The sequence below is a fragment of the Nakaseomyces glabratus genome, chromosome K, assembly GCF_010111755.1.
Source record: "Nakaseomyces glabratus chromosome K, complete sequence".
NCBI lineage: Eukaryota > Fungi > Ascomycota > Saccharomycetes > Saccharomycetales > Saccharomycetaceae > Nakaseomyces > Nakaseomyces glabratus.
In genome coordinates, this window is record NC_088961.1 from 321,392 (window position 1) to 338,386 (window position 16,995).

A 16,995-nucleotide genomic window follows, 5' to 3' on the forward strand; every position below is an offset into this window, starting at 1 on the left:
ATGCTATTTTATATTCTATTATGCTATTCTATATTCTATTATGCTACTCTCTATATGTCTAATAAAAGACCGGTAACGGAGTATTTCATACCGCACAGAAAGTGCTGCACGCAAGTGCTACGCCAGACGGGCCAAAGGCGCATTTCAAAGTGCGAGACGGGCACACAGTACGGGGGCTAAGAGTCACCAATTCTCTGCGGGTGTTTCTGTTGTATTGGCAGGCGACTTGCGAGAGGAAAGCCAATGAGTCAGGATGGATGCTCTGACTGTGTTGGGCAAACTGAAAAAAAAAAATTGTGAAAAAAAATTATTGTGCTGGGAAAAGTATATAAAAAGGTTGGTATAGATATTTGCAGCCACGGTACATGACGAGAAGAGGGCTAACGGATCCAATGATACGTATTAGTGGGGTAGTAGCGAGAGCATGCCGTCGTAGTGCGGCGTATCAGGTTTGCAAGTACAGTGTGCGGGCGGTTCCCAGGCCGGAGCCCTCGCCGAGTTTCAATGTTGATCCCGATACAGCGGCTGCTAATACCGGGAGTGGTGTGAAGTTGAGTTCTAAGCTGAAGAATGTGGCGACGCAGAAGATGGACAACTCGTTTGTGGGTCTGACCGGTGGGCAGATTTTCAACGAGATGATGGCGCGCAACAATGTGGACACTGTGTTTGGGTACCCTGGTGGTGCGATCTTGCCGGTGTACGATGCGATCCACAACTCCGACAAGTTCAAGTTTGTGTTGCCTAAGCACGAGCAAGGTGCGGGCCACATGGCCGAGGGTTACGCAAGGGCCTCCGGTAAGCCAGGTGTCGTGTTGGTTACTTCGGGTCCTGGTGCCACGAACGTTGTGACTCCCATGGCCGATGCGCTGGCTGACGGTATTCCTATGGTTGTGTTTACGGGCCAAGTGCCCACCACTGCCATTGGTACCGATGCGTTCCAAGAAGCCGACATTGTTGGTATCTCCAGATCCTGTACAAAATGGAACGTGATGGTGAAGAACGTAGCGGAGCTGCCACTGAGAATCAACGAGGCCTTCCAGATTGCCACGAGCGGCAGACCCGGCCCAGTGTTGGTGGACTTGCCAAAGGACGTCACAGCCGCCATCCTGAGAACACCAATCCCAGTTAAGAGCACCCTGCCATCAACCGCATTGCAACAGTTGACTGCAGGTGTCCAGGACCAATTCGTTATTGAAAACATCAAGAAATCTGCCGACTTGATAAATATCGCCAAGAATCCAGTCCTTTACGTCGGTGGTGGTATCCTGAACAATGTCGATGGGCCAAGATTGGTCAAAGAGCTAAGTGAGCGTGCGCAGATCCCAGTTACCACTACTTTACAAGGTTTGGGTGCATTCGACCAAGAAGATCCAAAGTCTCTAGACATGCTGGGTATGCATGGTTGTGCCACTGCAAACCTTGCCGTCCAGAACTCCGACTTGATCATCGCCGTCGGTGCCAGATTCGACGACCGTGTCACCGGTAACATCACTAAGTTTGCACCAGAAGCAAGAAAGGCCGCATTGGAAGGTAGAGGTGGTATCATTCACTTTGAAATCACTCCAAAGAACATAAATAAAGTCGTAGAAGCACAAGTGGCAGTAGAAGGTGACGCTGCTTCCAACTTATCCAAGTTGATCCCATTGGTATTCCCAGTGAAGGAAAGACCAGAATGGTTCGAAAAGATTAATAAGTGGAAGAAGGAATTCCCATACAGTTACTCCCTAGAGACTCCAGGTTCTAGAATCAAACCACAAACTGCCATTGCCAAGTTGTCAAAGATTGCCAATGCTACCAGCAAGGAAGTTATTGTTACAACCGGTGTCGGCCAACATCAAATGTGGGCTGCTCAACACTGGACATGGAAGAACCCACGTACTTTCATCACTTCTGGTGGTCTAGGTACCATGGGTTACGGTTTGCCATCTGCTATCGGTGCCCAAGTCGCTAAGCCAGACGCCTTAGTCATTGACATTGACGGTGATGCTTCTTTCAACATGTCCTTACAGGAACTAAGTTCTGCTGTGCAAGCTAATGCTCCTGTAAAAATTCTAGTGCTAAACAACGAAGAGCAAGGTATGGTCACCCAATGGCAATCTCTATTCTACGAGCATCGTTACTCACACACACATCAATTGAACCCAGATTTCGTAAAACTTGCGGAGGCAATGGGTATGAAGGGTATGAGAGTGAAAGACCAAGCCGAGCTTGAAAAGACTCTAAAAGAGTTTGTTGACTACCAGGGTCCAGTCTTGCTTGAAGTCGAAGTAGAGAAGAAGGTGCCAGTCTTGCCAATGGTCCCAGCCGGTAAGGGTTTACACGAATTTATTAACTACGACCCAGAAATGGAAAGGGAACAGAACGAACTACGTCACAAGCGTACCGGTGGTAAGCATTAAGACAAACAAATTTTAGAATCAGTACAAAACTTATAGCATTCCTCCCCAAATTTAAATCAAAAAATAACACCCTTTATCTACTTGCCTTGTTGATATAATCAAAATCATTCTTACTTTATTTCACAAACATCTTAAAATATCTGTTAAAGTGCAAGTTACAACGAGCCTATGCCAATGCAAGTCATATAGTCATTCATTTCAGTATATTATCATATGTATCATCAATAATGTTTATTTATTTCAAAAACACATTTTATTACTACAGACACAAAGTGCCATTATTTATATTAAGGACCCTATTTATTATATCTACTATCAAAAACAGGTTCTTCCTCCAAACCTGATGGTTCAAAAAGGCTAAGCTATTTGAACCTATGTGGCTAGAATATCAAGGTCACATCCAACGTCAGAAAATAGAAGTATGTGGCGGAGTAAAGTTCGCTTGATCCTTACGAAAAAAAGCTAACTATTCCCTTTCAAGAAAGTCAAATGACGCACATAGCAAGATCTTAATATAGGACCCCTTTTAGTGATTCAAAACATCAATTGATTTCCTTTCAAGTATCAGTAACTATAACCGCAATAACAGCTCATTGACTGGCCAAAAGTCTGTCGGTAATTACAATTTCTTGGATAAAGTATAAGAACAAGAACAACTATCACACTCGATTTGATCTTAATACTGCCTCACCTAGAAGTTCTGTTCTTACAACAAACTAATACTTAATATTTCAACACTGGAATAGGAACCCATTATCATTTTCAAGAGCATATACTGAGAATTTCAGTGACAACATGGCCATTTTGAAGCGTGGTGCTCGTAATAAGACCCACCAGGAGCCGGCTAAGAGAGGAGGGAACAATATCAAGAAGGCTGCTTTTGAAACTTCGAAGAAGAAAGAAGTTGGTGTATCTGATTTGACCCTATTGACTAGCATCTCAGATGAATCTATCAACGATAACCTAAAGAAGAGATTTTTAAATGGTACCATATATACATATATCGGCCATGTGCTGATCAGTGTTAACCCATTCCGTGATCTAGGTATATACACAGATGCCATAATGAAGAGTTACCAGGGGAAAAACAGACTGGAGGTACCTCCACATGTTTATGCTATTTCTGAGGCAATGTATTATAACCTGAAGGCATATAATGAGAACCAATGTGTTATTATCTCTGGTGAGTCTGGTGCTGGTAAAACAGAAGCTGCCAAGAAAATTATGGAATATATTGCAGCTACATCATCTACTCATTCGGAATCTATTGGAAAAATCAAAGACATGGTTCTTGCAACAAACCCTCTTTTGGAATCTTTTGGTTGCGCAAAAACCTTGAGAAATAACAATTCCTCCAGGCACGGTAAGTACCTCGAGATTCGTTTTAATTCCCAATTTGAACCATGCGCTGGTAACATTACAAATTACTTGCTAGAGAAGCAAAGAGTGGTTGGTCAAATCACAAATGAAAGAAACTTTCATATCTTTTATCAATTCACAAAAGGTGCGTCAGACAACTATAGACAAACCTTTGGTGTTCAATTGCCTGAACAATATGTGTACACATCGGCTTCCAAATGTACTAGTGTTGACACAATCGATGATGTAAAAGATTTTGAAGCTACTATAAAAGCCATGCAAGTGATAGGTCTTGCTCAAGAAGAACAAGATCAAATTTTCAGAATGTTGGCTGCAATTCTATGGATAGGTAATATCTCTTTTATTGAAAATGAAGAAGGAAATGCTCAAGTTAGAGATACGTCAGTAACAGATTTTGTTGCGTATCTGTTACAGGTTGATTCTCAATCTCTAATTAAGGCACTAGTTGAAAGAATTGTTGAAACTAATCACGGCTCTAGAAGAGGATCTGTTTATCATGTTCCATTAAACATTGTCCAAGCAACAGCTGTGAGGGATGCTCTAGCAAAGGCAATCTATAATAATTTATTTGAGTGGATTGTTGATAGGGTGAACAAATCGTTGCATGCCTATCCTGGGGCAGATAAGTCTATTGGTATTTTGGATATTTATGGTTTTGAAATTTTTGAACACAATTCATTTGAGCAAATTTGCATCAACTACGTGAATGAAAAACTACAACAAATCTTCATCCAACTGACATTGAAAAGTGAACAAGACACATATGCGAGAGAAAAGATCCAATGGACTCCAATCAAATATTTTGACAATAAAGTTGTGTGCGATTTGATAGAAGCTAAGAGACCACCTGGTATTTTTGCGGCAATGAACGACTCAGTTGCTACGGCACACGCCGATTCTTCAGCTGCTGATCAGGCTTTTGCACAAAGGCTAAGTTTGTTTAGTTCTAATCCACACTTTGAGCAAAGGCAGAATAAGTTTGTCATTAAGCATTATGCTGGTGATGTTACATACGATGTCTTGGGTATGACAGACAAGAATAAGGACCAGCTGCAAAAAGATTTAGTGGAGCTGGTTGGTACAACTACAAATGCCTTCTTAACTACTTTGTTTCCTAATCAAGTTGATAAAGATAACAAAAGAAGACCACCAACTGCTGGTGACAAAATTATCAAAAGTGCAAACGAATTGGTCGAAACACTTTCGAAAGCACAACCTTCATATATTAGAACAATTAAACCGAATCAAACCAAATCACCAAATGATTATGATGATCACCAAGTTCTTCACCAAGTCAAATATTTGGGTCTACAAGAAAATGTGCGTATTAGAAGAGCAGGTTTCGCGTACAGGCAAGGGTTTGAAAAGTTTGTAGAGAGATTTTATCTGCTTTCACCGCGCTGTTCTTATGCTGGTGATTATACATGGACTGGTGATATCTTGGAAGCCGTGAGGTTGATTTTACAGGATGCACTAATACCAGAAAAGGAATACCAGTTAGGTGTGACACAAGTATTCATAAAAACCCCGGAAACTTTATTTGCCTTAGAAAACATGAGGGATAAGTTTTGGCATAATATGGCGGCTCGTATCCAAAGAGCATGGAGAAGATACCTTCAAAGACGTATTGATGCCGCCGTAAAAATACAGAGGACCATCAAGGAACGTAAGGAAGGTAATAAGTTCGAAAAGTTGCGGGACTATGGTACGTCACTGCTTGGAAATAAGAAAGAAAGAAGATCTATGTCATTATTAGGTTACCGTGCTTTCATGGGTGATTATTTATCTTGTAATGAATCTAAGTCAAATGGATCCTATATAAAGAGACAAGCCGGTATATCCGAAAAAGTTGTATTTTCATTTCATGGTGAAGCTCTTCACTCCAAGTTCGGTAGATCTGCACAGAGACTAAAAAAGACTTTCATTTTATCTCCAACTACTCTTTATATTATTGGCCAAGTGAGGGTTCAAAATGCAATGCAATATACAGCTGACTACAAAATCAATGTCAATTCGATTTTGCAATTGAATATGACAAATTTACAAGATGATTGGGTCGGTATTGTCTTAGCCAACTCAAGTATGCCAGATCCACTGATTAATTTGTCATTTAAGACTGAATTAATTACACATTTGAAAACGCTCAATAGTAAAATTCAAGTCAAGGTTGGCCCGACCCTTGAATATCAAAAAAAGCCAGGTAAAATGCATTCTGTTAAATGCCAAGTGAGTGATACTGCACCAAAATACGGTGATGTTTACAAATCCAGTACCATATTTGTCAGAAGAGGTAATCCAGCTAATTCTAAGTCTAAGAAGAAACCCAGAAAGAAGAGCTCAGGCATGAGTGCCCCAACGACTCAGTCAAGCAAAACTTTGGCTCCACCTAGGATGTCTAGTAACAATCAAAATACTACCGTATCTCAAAGTCTAAACGGCGGAATGAATGTTAAACCCCAGACGCCTGCTTCAAGATCTGCCAAGAAACCTGCTCCTCCTCCCCCAGGATCGAAAAAGCCTGCACCGCAACCCATGGCCAAAAAGCCTGCCCCTCATCCTACTCCTCAAGCACAGATGCAAACCCAAACCCAAATACCAGCATCTCAATCTTCTGCAACACAAAGTTCCATCCCTCCACCACCACCTCCACCGCCTTCCAAAACATCAGAGCCACAATTTGAAGCTGCATACGATTTCCCCGGATCAGGAAATCCAAGTGAACTTCCTTTAATGAAGGGCGACATTGTTTATATTACCAAGGAAGAGCCAAGTGGATGGTCTTTAGCAAAAACTCTGGATGGCTCTAAGTCGGGTTGGGTTCCAACAGCTTATATGGTAAAGCACGAAGGCGCAAAGGCGCCGCCACCTGCTCCTGCTGTTACTGCCTCACAACCTGCTATTCAGAACCAATCACAACCTGCTTCTGCACAGACAGTAGCAGCTACATCTCAAGTGCCGGCTTCTTTTGGCGATGGTTTGGTATCAGCCTTAGCAGCTAGGGCGAATAAAATGAGGGTTGAAAGTGACGAAGAAGCAGCTGCATCTAGTGATAACGATGATGATTGGTAATCCTCTCTATGCAAAGCTATCATGACTACGAGGTTCAGTATTATTATCAAATCATATCCTCTATAGTGTAATATATGTAACATTTGTAGTTACAAATCTATTTTAATTATCTTCGTTTAGTGGCTCAGAAGATGAAGAAATGGTAATATTTCGGAGGGCGTCATAGCTGCCTTTAGATACAGAATAAATCCAGCTTTCAGGCAATAAAATTATTCAAAACTATAATAAATACTTATCAGTACTTCGATAATATCAAAACAAAGGATATATATACAACTTACCATAAATATTACTTAGGGATTGTTTGGGAATGAATTCAATTTCAATGAATATTTTCATATAAATTTAAATACAATAGATTATACAAAAAAAGATTTCACACCAACCGCAAGAAGTGCACAGGTAACAGAAAACATGGCAATCAGTTTATAGGATCTGTGATCATTCCCTTCCCGATCAAACCATGGTTGTCTTTCAGTAGCTAGTTTCAATAGTTTGACCTTCTTTGCTGTAAATGGTGGATATCTTAACTTGAGTAAGAAATCGACCCAAAATGGCTGTTTTAGGACAATTCTTTCGTGACTAAATGCGTCAAACCCATAGACACCACCATAATTACCATAGCCCGATTGTCCGATACCACCAAACGGAGCATCTTTGATCCCAACGTGAATTGTAGTATCACAGATAATACAGTCACCAGACCTTAATCTTGCCAAAATATGGTCTATCTCTTTTTGTTTTTCTGAAAAAATATATTGTACCAATGGTGTGTCATGCTTGCTTAAGATTTTGTCTATTGTGGCATCGATATCAGTGTATTTAATAACCGGTAGAACCGGAGCAAAGTTTTCTTCTTCCATTAGTGCATCGTCCCAATCAGAATCAAAAACAATAGTTGGAGGAATCATAAGCTTACCGGATGTATTATCTATTTTGACATCGGCTGCTGAAACCTTTCTACCTTTGGTTTTCTGTAGTTTTTCCAAAGTTTTATCATATGAAGCTTTGTGAATCATATGTGTATACTCTGTGTGTTCATTTAAGTCAGGGTATAACTCTTTCATCACTTTACCACTTTCCTTCACAACATCATCGTATATTGATTCATGAACCAGTAAATAATCCGGAGATACACAAATTTGGCCAGCATTACCAAATGCACCAAAAAATATACGCTTCAATGCTGTTTCTAAGTTCTTCTTCTGTAATGATCCAGTTATGAAGGTGGGCGATTTTCCTCCCAGTTCCAAAACGCATGGAACTAGATTTTTTGCAGCAGCCTGAGCTACAATGGAACCAACGCGAGGAGAACCGGTATAGAAAATCATGTCTAATGATTCTGAATTAATCAGTTTGGTAGTCTGTTCAACACCACCCTGCACAATCTGTAGAACCCCTTCTGGTAGCTGACATGATTTGACAATATCTTCCAATACCAACGCACAGTGAGGAGTCATTTCACTCGGTTTTAAAATGACAGTGTTACCAGCCGATAACGCACATGCTACCGGTGCCAAAGCTAACAAAACAGGAAAATTGAATGGAGAAATAACCAACACGTTACCTCTAGATATCTTTTCAATATTGATGTTACCAAACATAAAGGGTGCTGAGTTATCTCTAACTTTTTTTGGTTTGTTCCATTTTGGAATACCTTCAATTAAATGAAGGATATCACCGAGTAGCTTAACGTACTCCAAAGAGATACTTTCTTGACGTGATCTGTGAAAGTCCTTTTCCAATGCCTCTAAAATTTGCTCTTCATGATCTTTCACACTCCAATACAACTTCTTCAACCAGAATTGACGCTGTTTATTATCAGCAGACCTAACATTTTTCTGATTGGCAAGCTCTTTACGATTCTGCTGGAAATAGTTTCTGGATATGCTTATTTTTGCATCTATTTCACTAAGTTCGGTATAATTTAGTATCTCTGCCATCTTATATTTTACTGAAATTGCGATCCTATTCTTTATATTCTGTTGATTTAGTTTACAGATGTTCTATTAGGAAACACTATACTGTCTCTGCTAGAAAAAAACAATAATTACAAACTGAACAATCTCTACAAATGATTTCACATGTATAGTCGAGTCCCTTTTATACTTGCTATACCTTAAATGTCAAAAATAATCCGATAAAAACCTCATTCCACGGAAAAGGTAGAAAATTACAGGATATCCTAGAAAAGTGACATGAAATTGACCACTTCTTAAGATCTTTTTCATCCACAAGAAATCGACAAGTTTCAGCAGAAGAAAAAATAAATATTTTGGGGGTGATCATAAAAACAACTCCCCAAGCCTCTCACTTAAAATCCGTAGAGTATACTTTTCTCTTTCAGATGAGAATAGAGCATAGTTTTGAATGACCCACTGTATTGTAGAAGAGTTATCCCATCTTCTCCGGTAGTTCTGTTATTTAACAATAGTATTGGTTGTTACAATATTGGTTGTTCTAGAAAGAACGATATCCTAGAACCGAATTTCCCGAGCTGAAGATATACCATCTATACCAATTTTATGGCTTGGACGTGCTAATCCGAGTTTATCTGTCCTCTCGACAAAAAATATCAAAACAATCCAAATGTTCTTAAGAAGTAGATGTCTCTTCATTATCTGTCTTTAAAAACTCTTTCAGTGTTTCCATCTGTTCCTTAAGCTTGTCATCATCTTGACCTAAAGCTTTTTTGTTCACATTGATAGGTAGCAACCTGTTGCCTACGTTTTCATCCAATAGTTCAATCTCTTTCTTTAACTTCCCGGAAGCATTGTCCAGGGTAGAGTAGAACGCCGATACGTGCTCTTGGAACTGCGGTTTCATCATGGCATTACCACGTAGCACTTCTCCATAGGTGAACGCCACCTGAGATGCCTCCTGCAGCATCGAACACAACTGCCTGTCAACCTCCGCCAAACTCTCCAACCGCTCCTTCACGTACTCAGGTTGCTCTAACGTAGATTTACTCATCACTATAACAAATCACAATCAATTGATAGTTGAAAATCGCGACAAACAACAAAGTCCCTCAATTGCCCCACACACCAAGAGATTTCTTTAGCAGAAGTATGCTGGATTATCCTAGCCGCCTACAGTACAAGAAATACCTAAATGACTCGTACCAAGATCAGCCAAATTATACGTTCCTATTTATAGTTCCAGTCGCGAGGGCCGCCGAAATTCCTGAAAGGATAGCCAACTATGTACTGTTGTACGTCAAAACGTAGATTATGATATAAACTTAGCGCGGAGTATAAAAAGACGGCCATCAAATCCTTCGATCTTCTATTGTTTGGATCTGTTTCCATGCTGCACTATTCGGCGGATAGTTACTATATCTACAGTGACTCCCATCACGGATCGGGGAGCTCAGTGTTCTGTTGTTAAGATATTGAGCAAGAGCAATTGTAAAGTTTGAAGTTTTTCTGTGTTTGTTGCGTGATAGACTAGAGTATGGTAAGAATGGCTGCACGTTACTGTATTGCAAACCAATTGCATCGCATGGCGGTCAGATCATAGCATTCTGAAAGAGGTGGGATTTGCTGGCCAGAACTTATGCTCCTTGGCAAAGAGATTACATTTTCAGTTGTTCACTGCAACAGGCATTATGTAATCGCTTCAATTGTTGGACTTTCTTTTTTTCTGCCTTGTTGTGCCATTTCTTTAAGTCGTTAATTTCCTAGTCGATGCTCATGACATCTTGCAGCATATTTGAAAAAAAATGCTCCAAATGGGGACTGACACAATTTTTTTTACATTTTTTTTTTACATGGGTTTCTGAAGAACGATACTACGCAACAGGAAGCGTTCTCAGCAGCCGTACTGGTGCAATTACAATGAAGTATGGATGCTTCCACACATGCAAGTGTAAACTTCAAAAGAAGAAGAAAAAATGTGTGAAGATTAACACAGAAAAGCTCGCATTTGTTTAGCTCATGTGAGATTTATCAAAATCATGTAGCACATTTTGTTGGCCTCTTTTTTTAACCTTTATATGAGGGATGCCTAAAAAGCTTCGTAGAGCTGGGAATGCTTTCAAGAATCTGGGTCTTTTACCTTAAGTATTGAACGATTAGAAGTCGACGTATAACAACCATACCAAATGGATAAAACAAAGAATTACTGTTGATCCAACTCTATATAAGCATTGATGAGAAACGATATTCCTATTAAGATTAACGTTACCATTGCATCTACAGATTTTACTGATATATTAAGTCAAGCCAACATCATCAGAAATTTGATCTTGGGGACATCCTTTTATTTCAAGTTATTGATTGCAATCTCATACTGAACATTTCATACTTTCTCGACTCGTCGTCAGCCAATTGAATTATCTGCTGCTATGTCAATCAGGCTTGGTCTTGGAAGGATTGGTAGACTGCTTGAATTTATAGGTAATCCACATCAGCATTTGAAAGTATTACACATAGCTGGAACTAACGGTAAGGGTTCTGTCTGTACATACTTATCAACAGTACTACAACAACAGAGGACACATTTTCGCGTTGGCAAGTTTACTACCCCACATCTTATCCATGTTACAGAATCGATATCAATTAACGATCAACCTATACCCAACTCCCAATACTTGTCGATAAGAAATCAACTTGATATCTTGAATAGTGAGCATCGATTAGGGTGTACCGAATTTGAGCTACTGACATGCACCGCGCTACAATATTTCAAAGAGATGGAATGCCATTGGTGTGTAGTAGAAGTCGGATTAGGGGGGCGTGAAGATGCAACAAATATAATTCCAGGATCATTCAAACTATGTTGTGGTATAACTAAAATAGGTTTGGATCATGAAAGTTTCTTAGGAAATACATTGGAAGAGATAGCAAGAGAAAAGGCCGGTATTATTACTGAAGGTGTAGAGTGTGCTGTTATAGATGGCTCTAACGATAAAACTGTCCTAGATAAAGTGAAGCAGCATTGCGAAAGTATGCACTGCAAACTCATTATCACTGAAGGTTCAATGAATTCCCATACTGTTCGTACTGCTGCATGGGGAACAATTGAATTTAATCAAAAGCTTCCATTAAATGGAGAATATCAAATTTTTAACCTACGAGTAGCACTAGCTATACTTGATGAGTTACAAAGATCTAAATATATAAATGTTAGCCGACAAGAACTTGTTGCAGGTCTAGATCAAGTTCAATGGCCAGGCCGTCTTCATGATTTAGATTTTTGTTTCCTTTTATCAGAGGGTGATGATAGAAAAAAACTTACATTCCCTGTATTAATCGATGGGGCTCATAACGCCAGTGCAGCAATTGAGCTTTCCAAACACTTACGTAAGCAATTTGGAGATAAACCATTGACATTTGTAATTGCAGTTACAGCTGGGAAAAATCTGAATACACTACTCAGACCTTTACTCCGAGCCCAAGATCGAGTAATTGCCACGAAATTCAGCTCTGTTGATGGGATGCCATGGATCCAACCAACAGATCCTAAAGACTTGAGCTCATTTATAAAAAGCAAATTCACCACCAACTGTATTTCAGAGAATAGTTTATGCGATGTATTTAATTTACTATCTGAGGAATATTACCATAATGATGCCTCTGAAATAAGTCCAGTAATTGTATGCGGCTCACTTTATTTATGTGGTGAGCTGTTAAGAATGCACAAGAGAAATTCGCAAACTAAGGGCACTAATGCAGAAAGCTCATGAAATAGTTCATATTTCTTTTCTTCTAATATCCTAATTTTGCTGCTATCAGAGACAATCCTAAATCAGATGTAAAGTATGAGCATAAATTGTTGTTGTTATTTTAAACTAGAGCAATAACATTCCATATTAAATGAAATGTTTTATAGATTATCCTAAAAACTAAATGTAATGACTTTTTTAATGACAAATAGTTTGACTTTTACATAGCAATTTTATCCTATTATACTATGATTCTTTCATAAATAAATATTTATATATTAATGCATACATCAATATTTATTGCCAGTAGATATTATACATTCAGTACTGATAAGGAAATATTAAAAAAATCGTTAACAATTTGTAAAGATATGCTGCAATTGTTCCATAGAAAGATATGACAGTAATGTGGAACAAAGAATAAGATCGTGGACTTGTTTTAGATCATCGCTTTTGCTTTTTCGGGCTTTGTTTGGAGGAAGAACGAAGCATATCTGTTATATTTCTTTTTTTCTTGGCATTTCCTTCTTTCGATTCCTTCTTCACAAGACTATCGTCTTTGGTTTTAGGTTTATATCCTTTATTATTTCCCCTATATAACTTATCATTATCGTTTTCAGTTTTAACTGAACTTTCATTTTCTCTTTTAATAGTATTATTAGATTCTGTTTTCAATTTACCTTGGTCGTGTTCATTCTTTATAGAATCATGCACCTTTGTTTCATCAAGCTCTTTCTTAATCAGTTTTTCGAACTTATTTTTATCAGCTTTCAATATAGGCTTGATTAGATTTTCTCCGTTATTAGTAGTTTTTCCAACTTCTGGACTGACTTGATAGGAGATCATATGATCTTCATCATATCTGGGCTCTAATATTTCATTGAGCTCTTTTTGTGACCAATCTTTTTTCTCAGGATCCATCCATGAATCCCATTCTCTAGTGCCCGGTTCAATTACTACTGGCATACGTTCATGTAGCCATTTCAGATTTTTAGGCGCCGGCGCCGTGATTATGGTAAAAGAATAAAAATCTTCTGCTGGTACATAGTCGTACATACCAGCCAGAAACATTAATTTCCCATCTGATCTAGTGACATAGTAAGGAGTCTTATGAATATTCGTCTTAGAACCACCTTTTTTGGTTCCACTAGTTTTCCATTCGTAGTAACCGCTAATTGGAACCGCACATCTGTTAGACTTGCAAGGATGAATCCAAAGCCTGCTCTCCTGTAGCGTTTCTAACCTAGCATTGAAGGTGCTGTAACTTTTAAAGCTTTTCAAATCTTTAGTCCAGTGTGGAACGAGACCCCACTTCATGTAACGCAACTCACCTTTATCCTTGTTTTTATAAACTGCCGACATATTTGTAGGAGAGACATTGAATGAGGCATTGTAATGCGTATCAGTATTGTCCTCTCGAGAGGTGCTTACTACTGGGTTAATCTCAAGATTAAACCCTCGTTGTATCTGCTCAGCGACCTCCCATGAGTCATACATAAGCGCAAACCTTCCACACATCTTCCACGCTATTCAGCTAATAATTCCAAGTAACAAAATACTTTTATATCAGACAATTTAATACAAAAGGAGTACATTCAAATTCAGGATTGATAAGCTCAATATTAGCTATCAAATTATAATAATTTTTCAAGCTCATCGAGGGGGACGTCCCTTAAAATTTGGAAAACGTGAAAATTTCAACTTTTGCCAAAATTCTAGTTTATCCAACAACAGCTGTGATCAAGGCTCAAATATCAGGTCACATCAAAAGTAGCCAGTTAGCATACCTACAGCCCTGTAGGACCAAAGCGTTTGTGTAGTTTGCATACATTTGCTTGTTTGAGGTTTTGGCTTTATTTGGGTTTTCCAGTAGGATAAGTCAATTCGATATAACGGTCACATAGCCCATTATTAAAACCCAATGATTGTTAGGAGTACGGCAAGGCTGGCTAGGCTCGGCGGAGTTTCTTTGAGACGCTTTACCCCTGGTGTAACAGTTCAACTTAGAAAGAATGGAACTAAGAAAGATAGCTCATATGAGCAGGGAAAGGAGAACATCAAGAATACAGCACCTATATATGGACAGAAAAGGTGGGTATACACGGTTGCTGGTTTATCACTTTTAGGTTTTGCTATAAGGCAATACTATTGGTCTAGCAAAAACCAGTTACCACCATCAGTTGCAGAAAATGTGCGAAAAGCAGTCTGGCATGAAAGTGATCAAGGTGGGAACAATTACAGAAAGGCATTACAGTATTATATTATGGTAATCGATGAGCTCTCGAATTCAAATTTTGACGCACTTAGCGATGAGTATACAAGGTTGGAATTAAAGCTTGCAGAGATGTATGAAAAGCTTGGTATGATACAGGAGTGTAAAGACGTGTTCAAGGAATTATTATCAAGGTTTTACGAAGCGTTGTTAACAACCAACAAAGTCCTGGAGGATAAAAGGTCTGATCTCATAAGGAAAGATTTGAGAGTTTTGATTAAATCTTTAGAATTAAACACCGATGTAGAATATGGTAAAAAGTTGTTGCTATCTCATCTCTTACTAGTCCAGGAGGAGATCTTAACTAGGTCACCAGAATTGAAACAATTCTTTGAAAATAGGAAGAGTAAAGCTGAAGAAGCAACAAAGTCGTCATTGCATATGCCAAGACTATATGATGCCGATTCCTTCGAGGCATTTGTAAACGAAAAGAACATAAAATTGGATGAGAACGGATATATGATTTTAGACCTTTCAAAGAACAGTAGTGCGTGGGAGCCTTACAAAGAAGAATTTTTCACGGCAAGAGATCTATACACTGCATATTGCTTATCATCCAAGGACATTGCAGCCGCATTGAGTTGCAAATTAACCAGTGTCGAATGGATGGTTATGGCAGACATGCCCCCAGGACAAATCCTATTATCGCAGGCCAACTTAGGATCATTATTATATTTGCAGGCAGAAAAATTTGATTCGGATATATTAAAGTTACAAAAGAAGATTGAGGAAGATGCCGAGCTGAAAGAGAACCCTGCTATCCTAAAAGCATTACGTTTTCTTCATAAAAATCGCGACTCTTGTATTAAGATGGCATATAAATCATATGAAAGTATCGTCTCCTTCTATAAAAAGAATACCAAACTAAGGTTTCATACAAAAGATCAACTAGATCCATCAGTTGTTCAAGCCATTGCTTTGTCAATATATGGTCTCGGTGTTTTAAATTTGCATGATGGAGTTTATGTAAAAGCTGAGACACTATTGAAGGATGCACTCTCGCTTTCGAAGGATACGGAATTTGTCGAACTATCTAAAGAGGCAGAATTAGAGTTGAAAAAAGCCATGTCATTAAAAGTTCAAAAACAACAACAACAAGATGTCTAGCTTGTTCTGGAAATTCCTATATTTTTATATTGTTACAAACTGACCAAAAATAAGCATAATTGAAGAAAATCTAGTTTCTGACCTCAGAAAGATTGATTTTCCTGGTCAATAGTTATTTAATAAGACAGATTTTTCTCATCTGTTCGGCTATATATAAACCTTAGCAGATCGATGTCATCATTACATTCATATTCATTTCCCTATTCTACTCCATATGTATTTAACCTTAAAAAACTCAGTTAATTCATCTTCCAATGGCAAAGTATCAATTGTTCCAAGCTCTTTGTTCTGTATTAGTATTTGATTATTATCTAGATCAAGTCGTACCCCTAAACTTCTGTAAAGTTTTAGTTTTAGTATATTTGATGCGAACACAGGATCATATTCTTGTTCCAATTCTTTGCTGATCATCTCATATTCTGAGCTTGTGTTGTCTTCATCCTCAACTAACTTACTGACTTTCTTTTCTATTTCACTATTCATCATCTGAATTTCATTCTCTGTGGCTTGAAGCTCATCAATCAGATTATTCAACTTATCACTACCTTTCATTATTGTTGCCTCATCGGTAGCATCCTTCATCAATTCTCTTAAGCTTCCTATCGACTTCTCCGTATCTATAAGATTTATCTCAAGTTTAGCAATGTTCTGCCTACTTTCATCCATTTGTTCTCTTAGTTGTTGTTCGAGTTGCGCAATATTAGAATTCATCTTATCTAGAAATGAAACATCATCTGCTTCGGCAAACTCAGCCGAAGCTTCCTGCATCATTTGAACAATCTCTTCTGTACTTGCCATATTGGACGTTTTGCTAGTTCTATGATTATGTTATACAGAACTCAACAAAATGTCTGACTTGTTTGTATACCTTCTTGTGACTGAAATGTTTATATTTTTTCAATGGGAGTTTCGGGTTTCAAGAGCTTTTCAATTTGAAATTGCAAGTAATTTAGGCAAATATAAAGGGAATACGGATGTGTTTACAGTATTTGAACTGTAAAAGGCAAACTAAACAGAGTAGCTTCAAAATATTATAAATCTCCATACAAGCTCCTCAGGTTATACTATTGATACATCTAACTAGCTCTGTGATTGGCTAG

At 38.5% G+C, this 16,995-nt stretch overlaps 8 protein-coding genes across 8 annotated transcripts; 4 read left to right on the forward strand and 4 right to left on the reverse strand.

The window, feature by feature from the left end:
- Window positions 1–365: 365 nt before the first annotated feature.
- Window positions 366–2,399, forward strand: ILV2 (acetolactate synthase catalytic subunit; the record flags this gene model as incomplete). The annotated part of the gene is made up of 1 exon (XM_448375.1): window positions 366–2,399. One exon carries the CDS (start codon window positions 366–368, stop codon window positions 2,397–2,399), a length of 2,034 nt encoding a protein of 677 aa, XP_448375.1.
- A 795-nt stretch (window positions 2,400–3,194) lies between these two features.
- MYO5 (myosin 5) lies at window positions 3,195–6,848 on the forward strand (the record flags this gene model as incomplete). The annotated part of the gene is made up of 1 exon (XM_448376.1): window positions 3,195–6,848. One exon carries the CDS (start codon window positions 3,195–3,197, stop codon window positions 6,846–6,848), a length of 3,654 nt encoding a protein of 1,217 aa, XP_448376.1.
- Window positions 6,849–7,207: 359 nt separating this feature from the next.
- On the reverse strand, window positions 7,208–8,791 carry HFD1 (hexadecenal dehydrogenase; the record flags this gene model as incomplete). Its single annotated transcript, XM_448377.1, has 1 exon — window positions 7,208–8,791. The coding sequence occupies one exon, from the start codon at window positions 8,789–8,791 to the stop codon at window positions 7,208–7,210; it is 1,584 nt and encodes a 527-aa protein (XP_448377.1).
- Window positions 8,792–9,443: 652 nt separating this feature from the next.
- Window positions 9,444–9,821, reverse strand: MED11 (Med11p; the record flags this gene model as incomplete). The annotated part of the gene is made up of 1 exon (XM_448378.1): window positions 9,444–9,821. One exon carries the CDS (start codon window positions 9,819–9,821, stop codon window positions 9,444–9,446), a length of 378 nt encoding a protein of 125 aa, XP_448378.1.
- Window positions 9,822–11,196: 1,375 nt separating this feature from the next.
- FOL3 (dihydrofolate synthase) lies at window positions 11,197–12,537 on the forward strand (the record flags this gene model as incomplete). The annotated part of the gene is made up of 1 exon (XM_448379.1): window positions 11,197–12,537. The coding sequence occupies one exon, from the start codon at window positions 11,197–11,199 to the stop codon at window positions 12,535–12,537; it is 1,341 nt and encodes a 446-aa protein (XP_448379.1).
- A 423-nt stretch (window positions 12,538–12,960) lies between these two features.
- On the reverse strand, window positions 12,961–14,034 carry GVI51_K03421 (putative peptide hydrolase; the record flags this gene model as incomplete). The annotated part of the gene is made up of 1 exon (XM_448380.1): window positions 12,961–14,034. One exon carries the CDS (start codon window positions 14,032–14,034, stop codon window positions 12,961–12,963), a length of 1,074 nt encoding a protein of 357 aa, XP_448380.1.
- Window positions 14,035–14,437: 403 nt separating this feature from the next.
- On the forward strand, window positions 14,438–15,895 carry MGR3 (Mgr3p; the record flags this gene model as incomplete). The annotated part of the gene is made up of 1 exon (XM_448381.1): window positions 14,438–15,895. The coding sequence occupies one exon, from the start codon at window positions 14,438–14,440 to the stop codon at window positions 15,893–15,895; it is 1,458 nt and encodes a 485-aa protein (XP_448381.1).
- A 192-nt stretch (window positions 15,896–16,087) lies between these two features.
- On the reverse strand, window positions 16,088–16,693 carry SPC24 (kinetochore-associated Ndc80 complex subunit SPC24; the record flags this gene model as incomplete). Its single annotated transcript, XM_448382.1, has 1 exon — window positions 16,088–16,693. One exon carries the CDS (start codon window positions 16,691–16,693, stop codon window positions 16,088–16,090), a length of 606 nt encoding a protein of 201 aa, XP_448382.1.
- Between the last annotated feature and the right edge of the window lie 302 nt (window positions 16,694–16,995).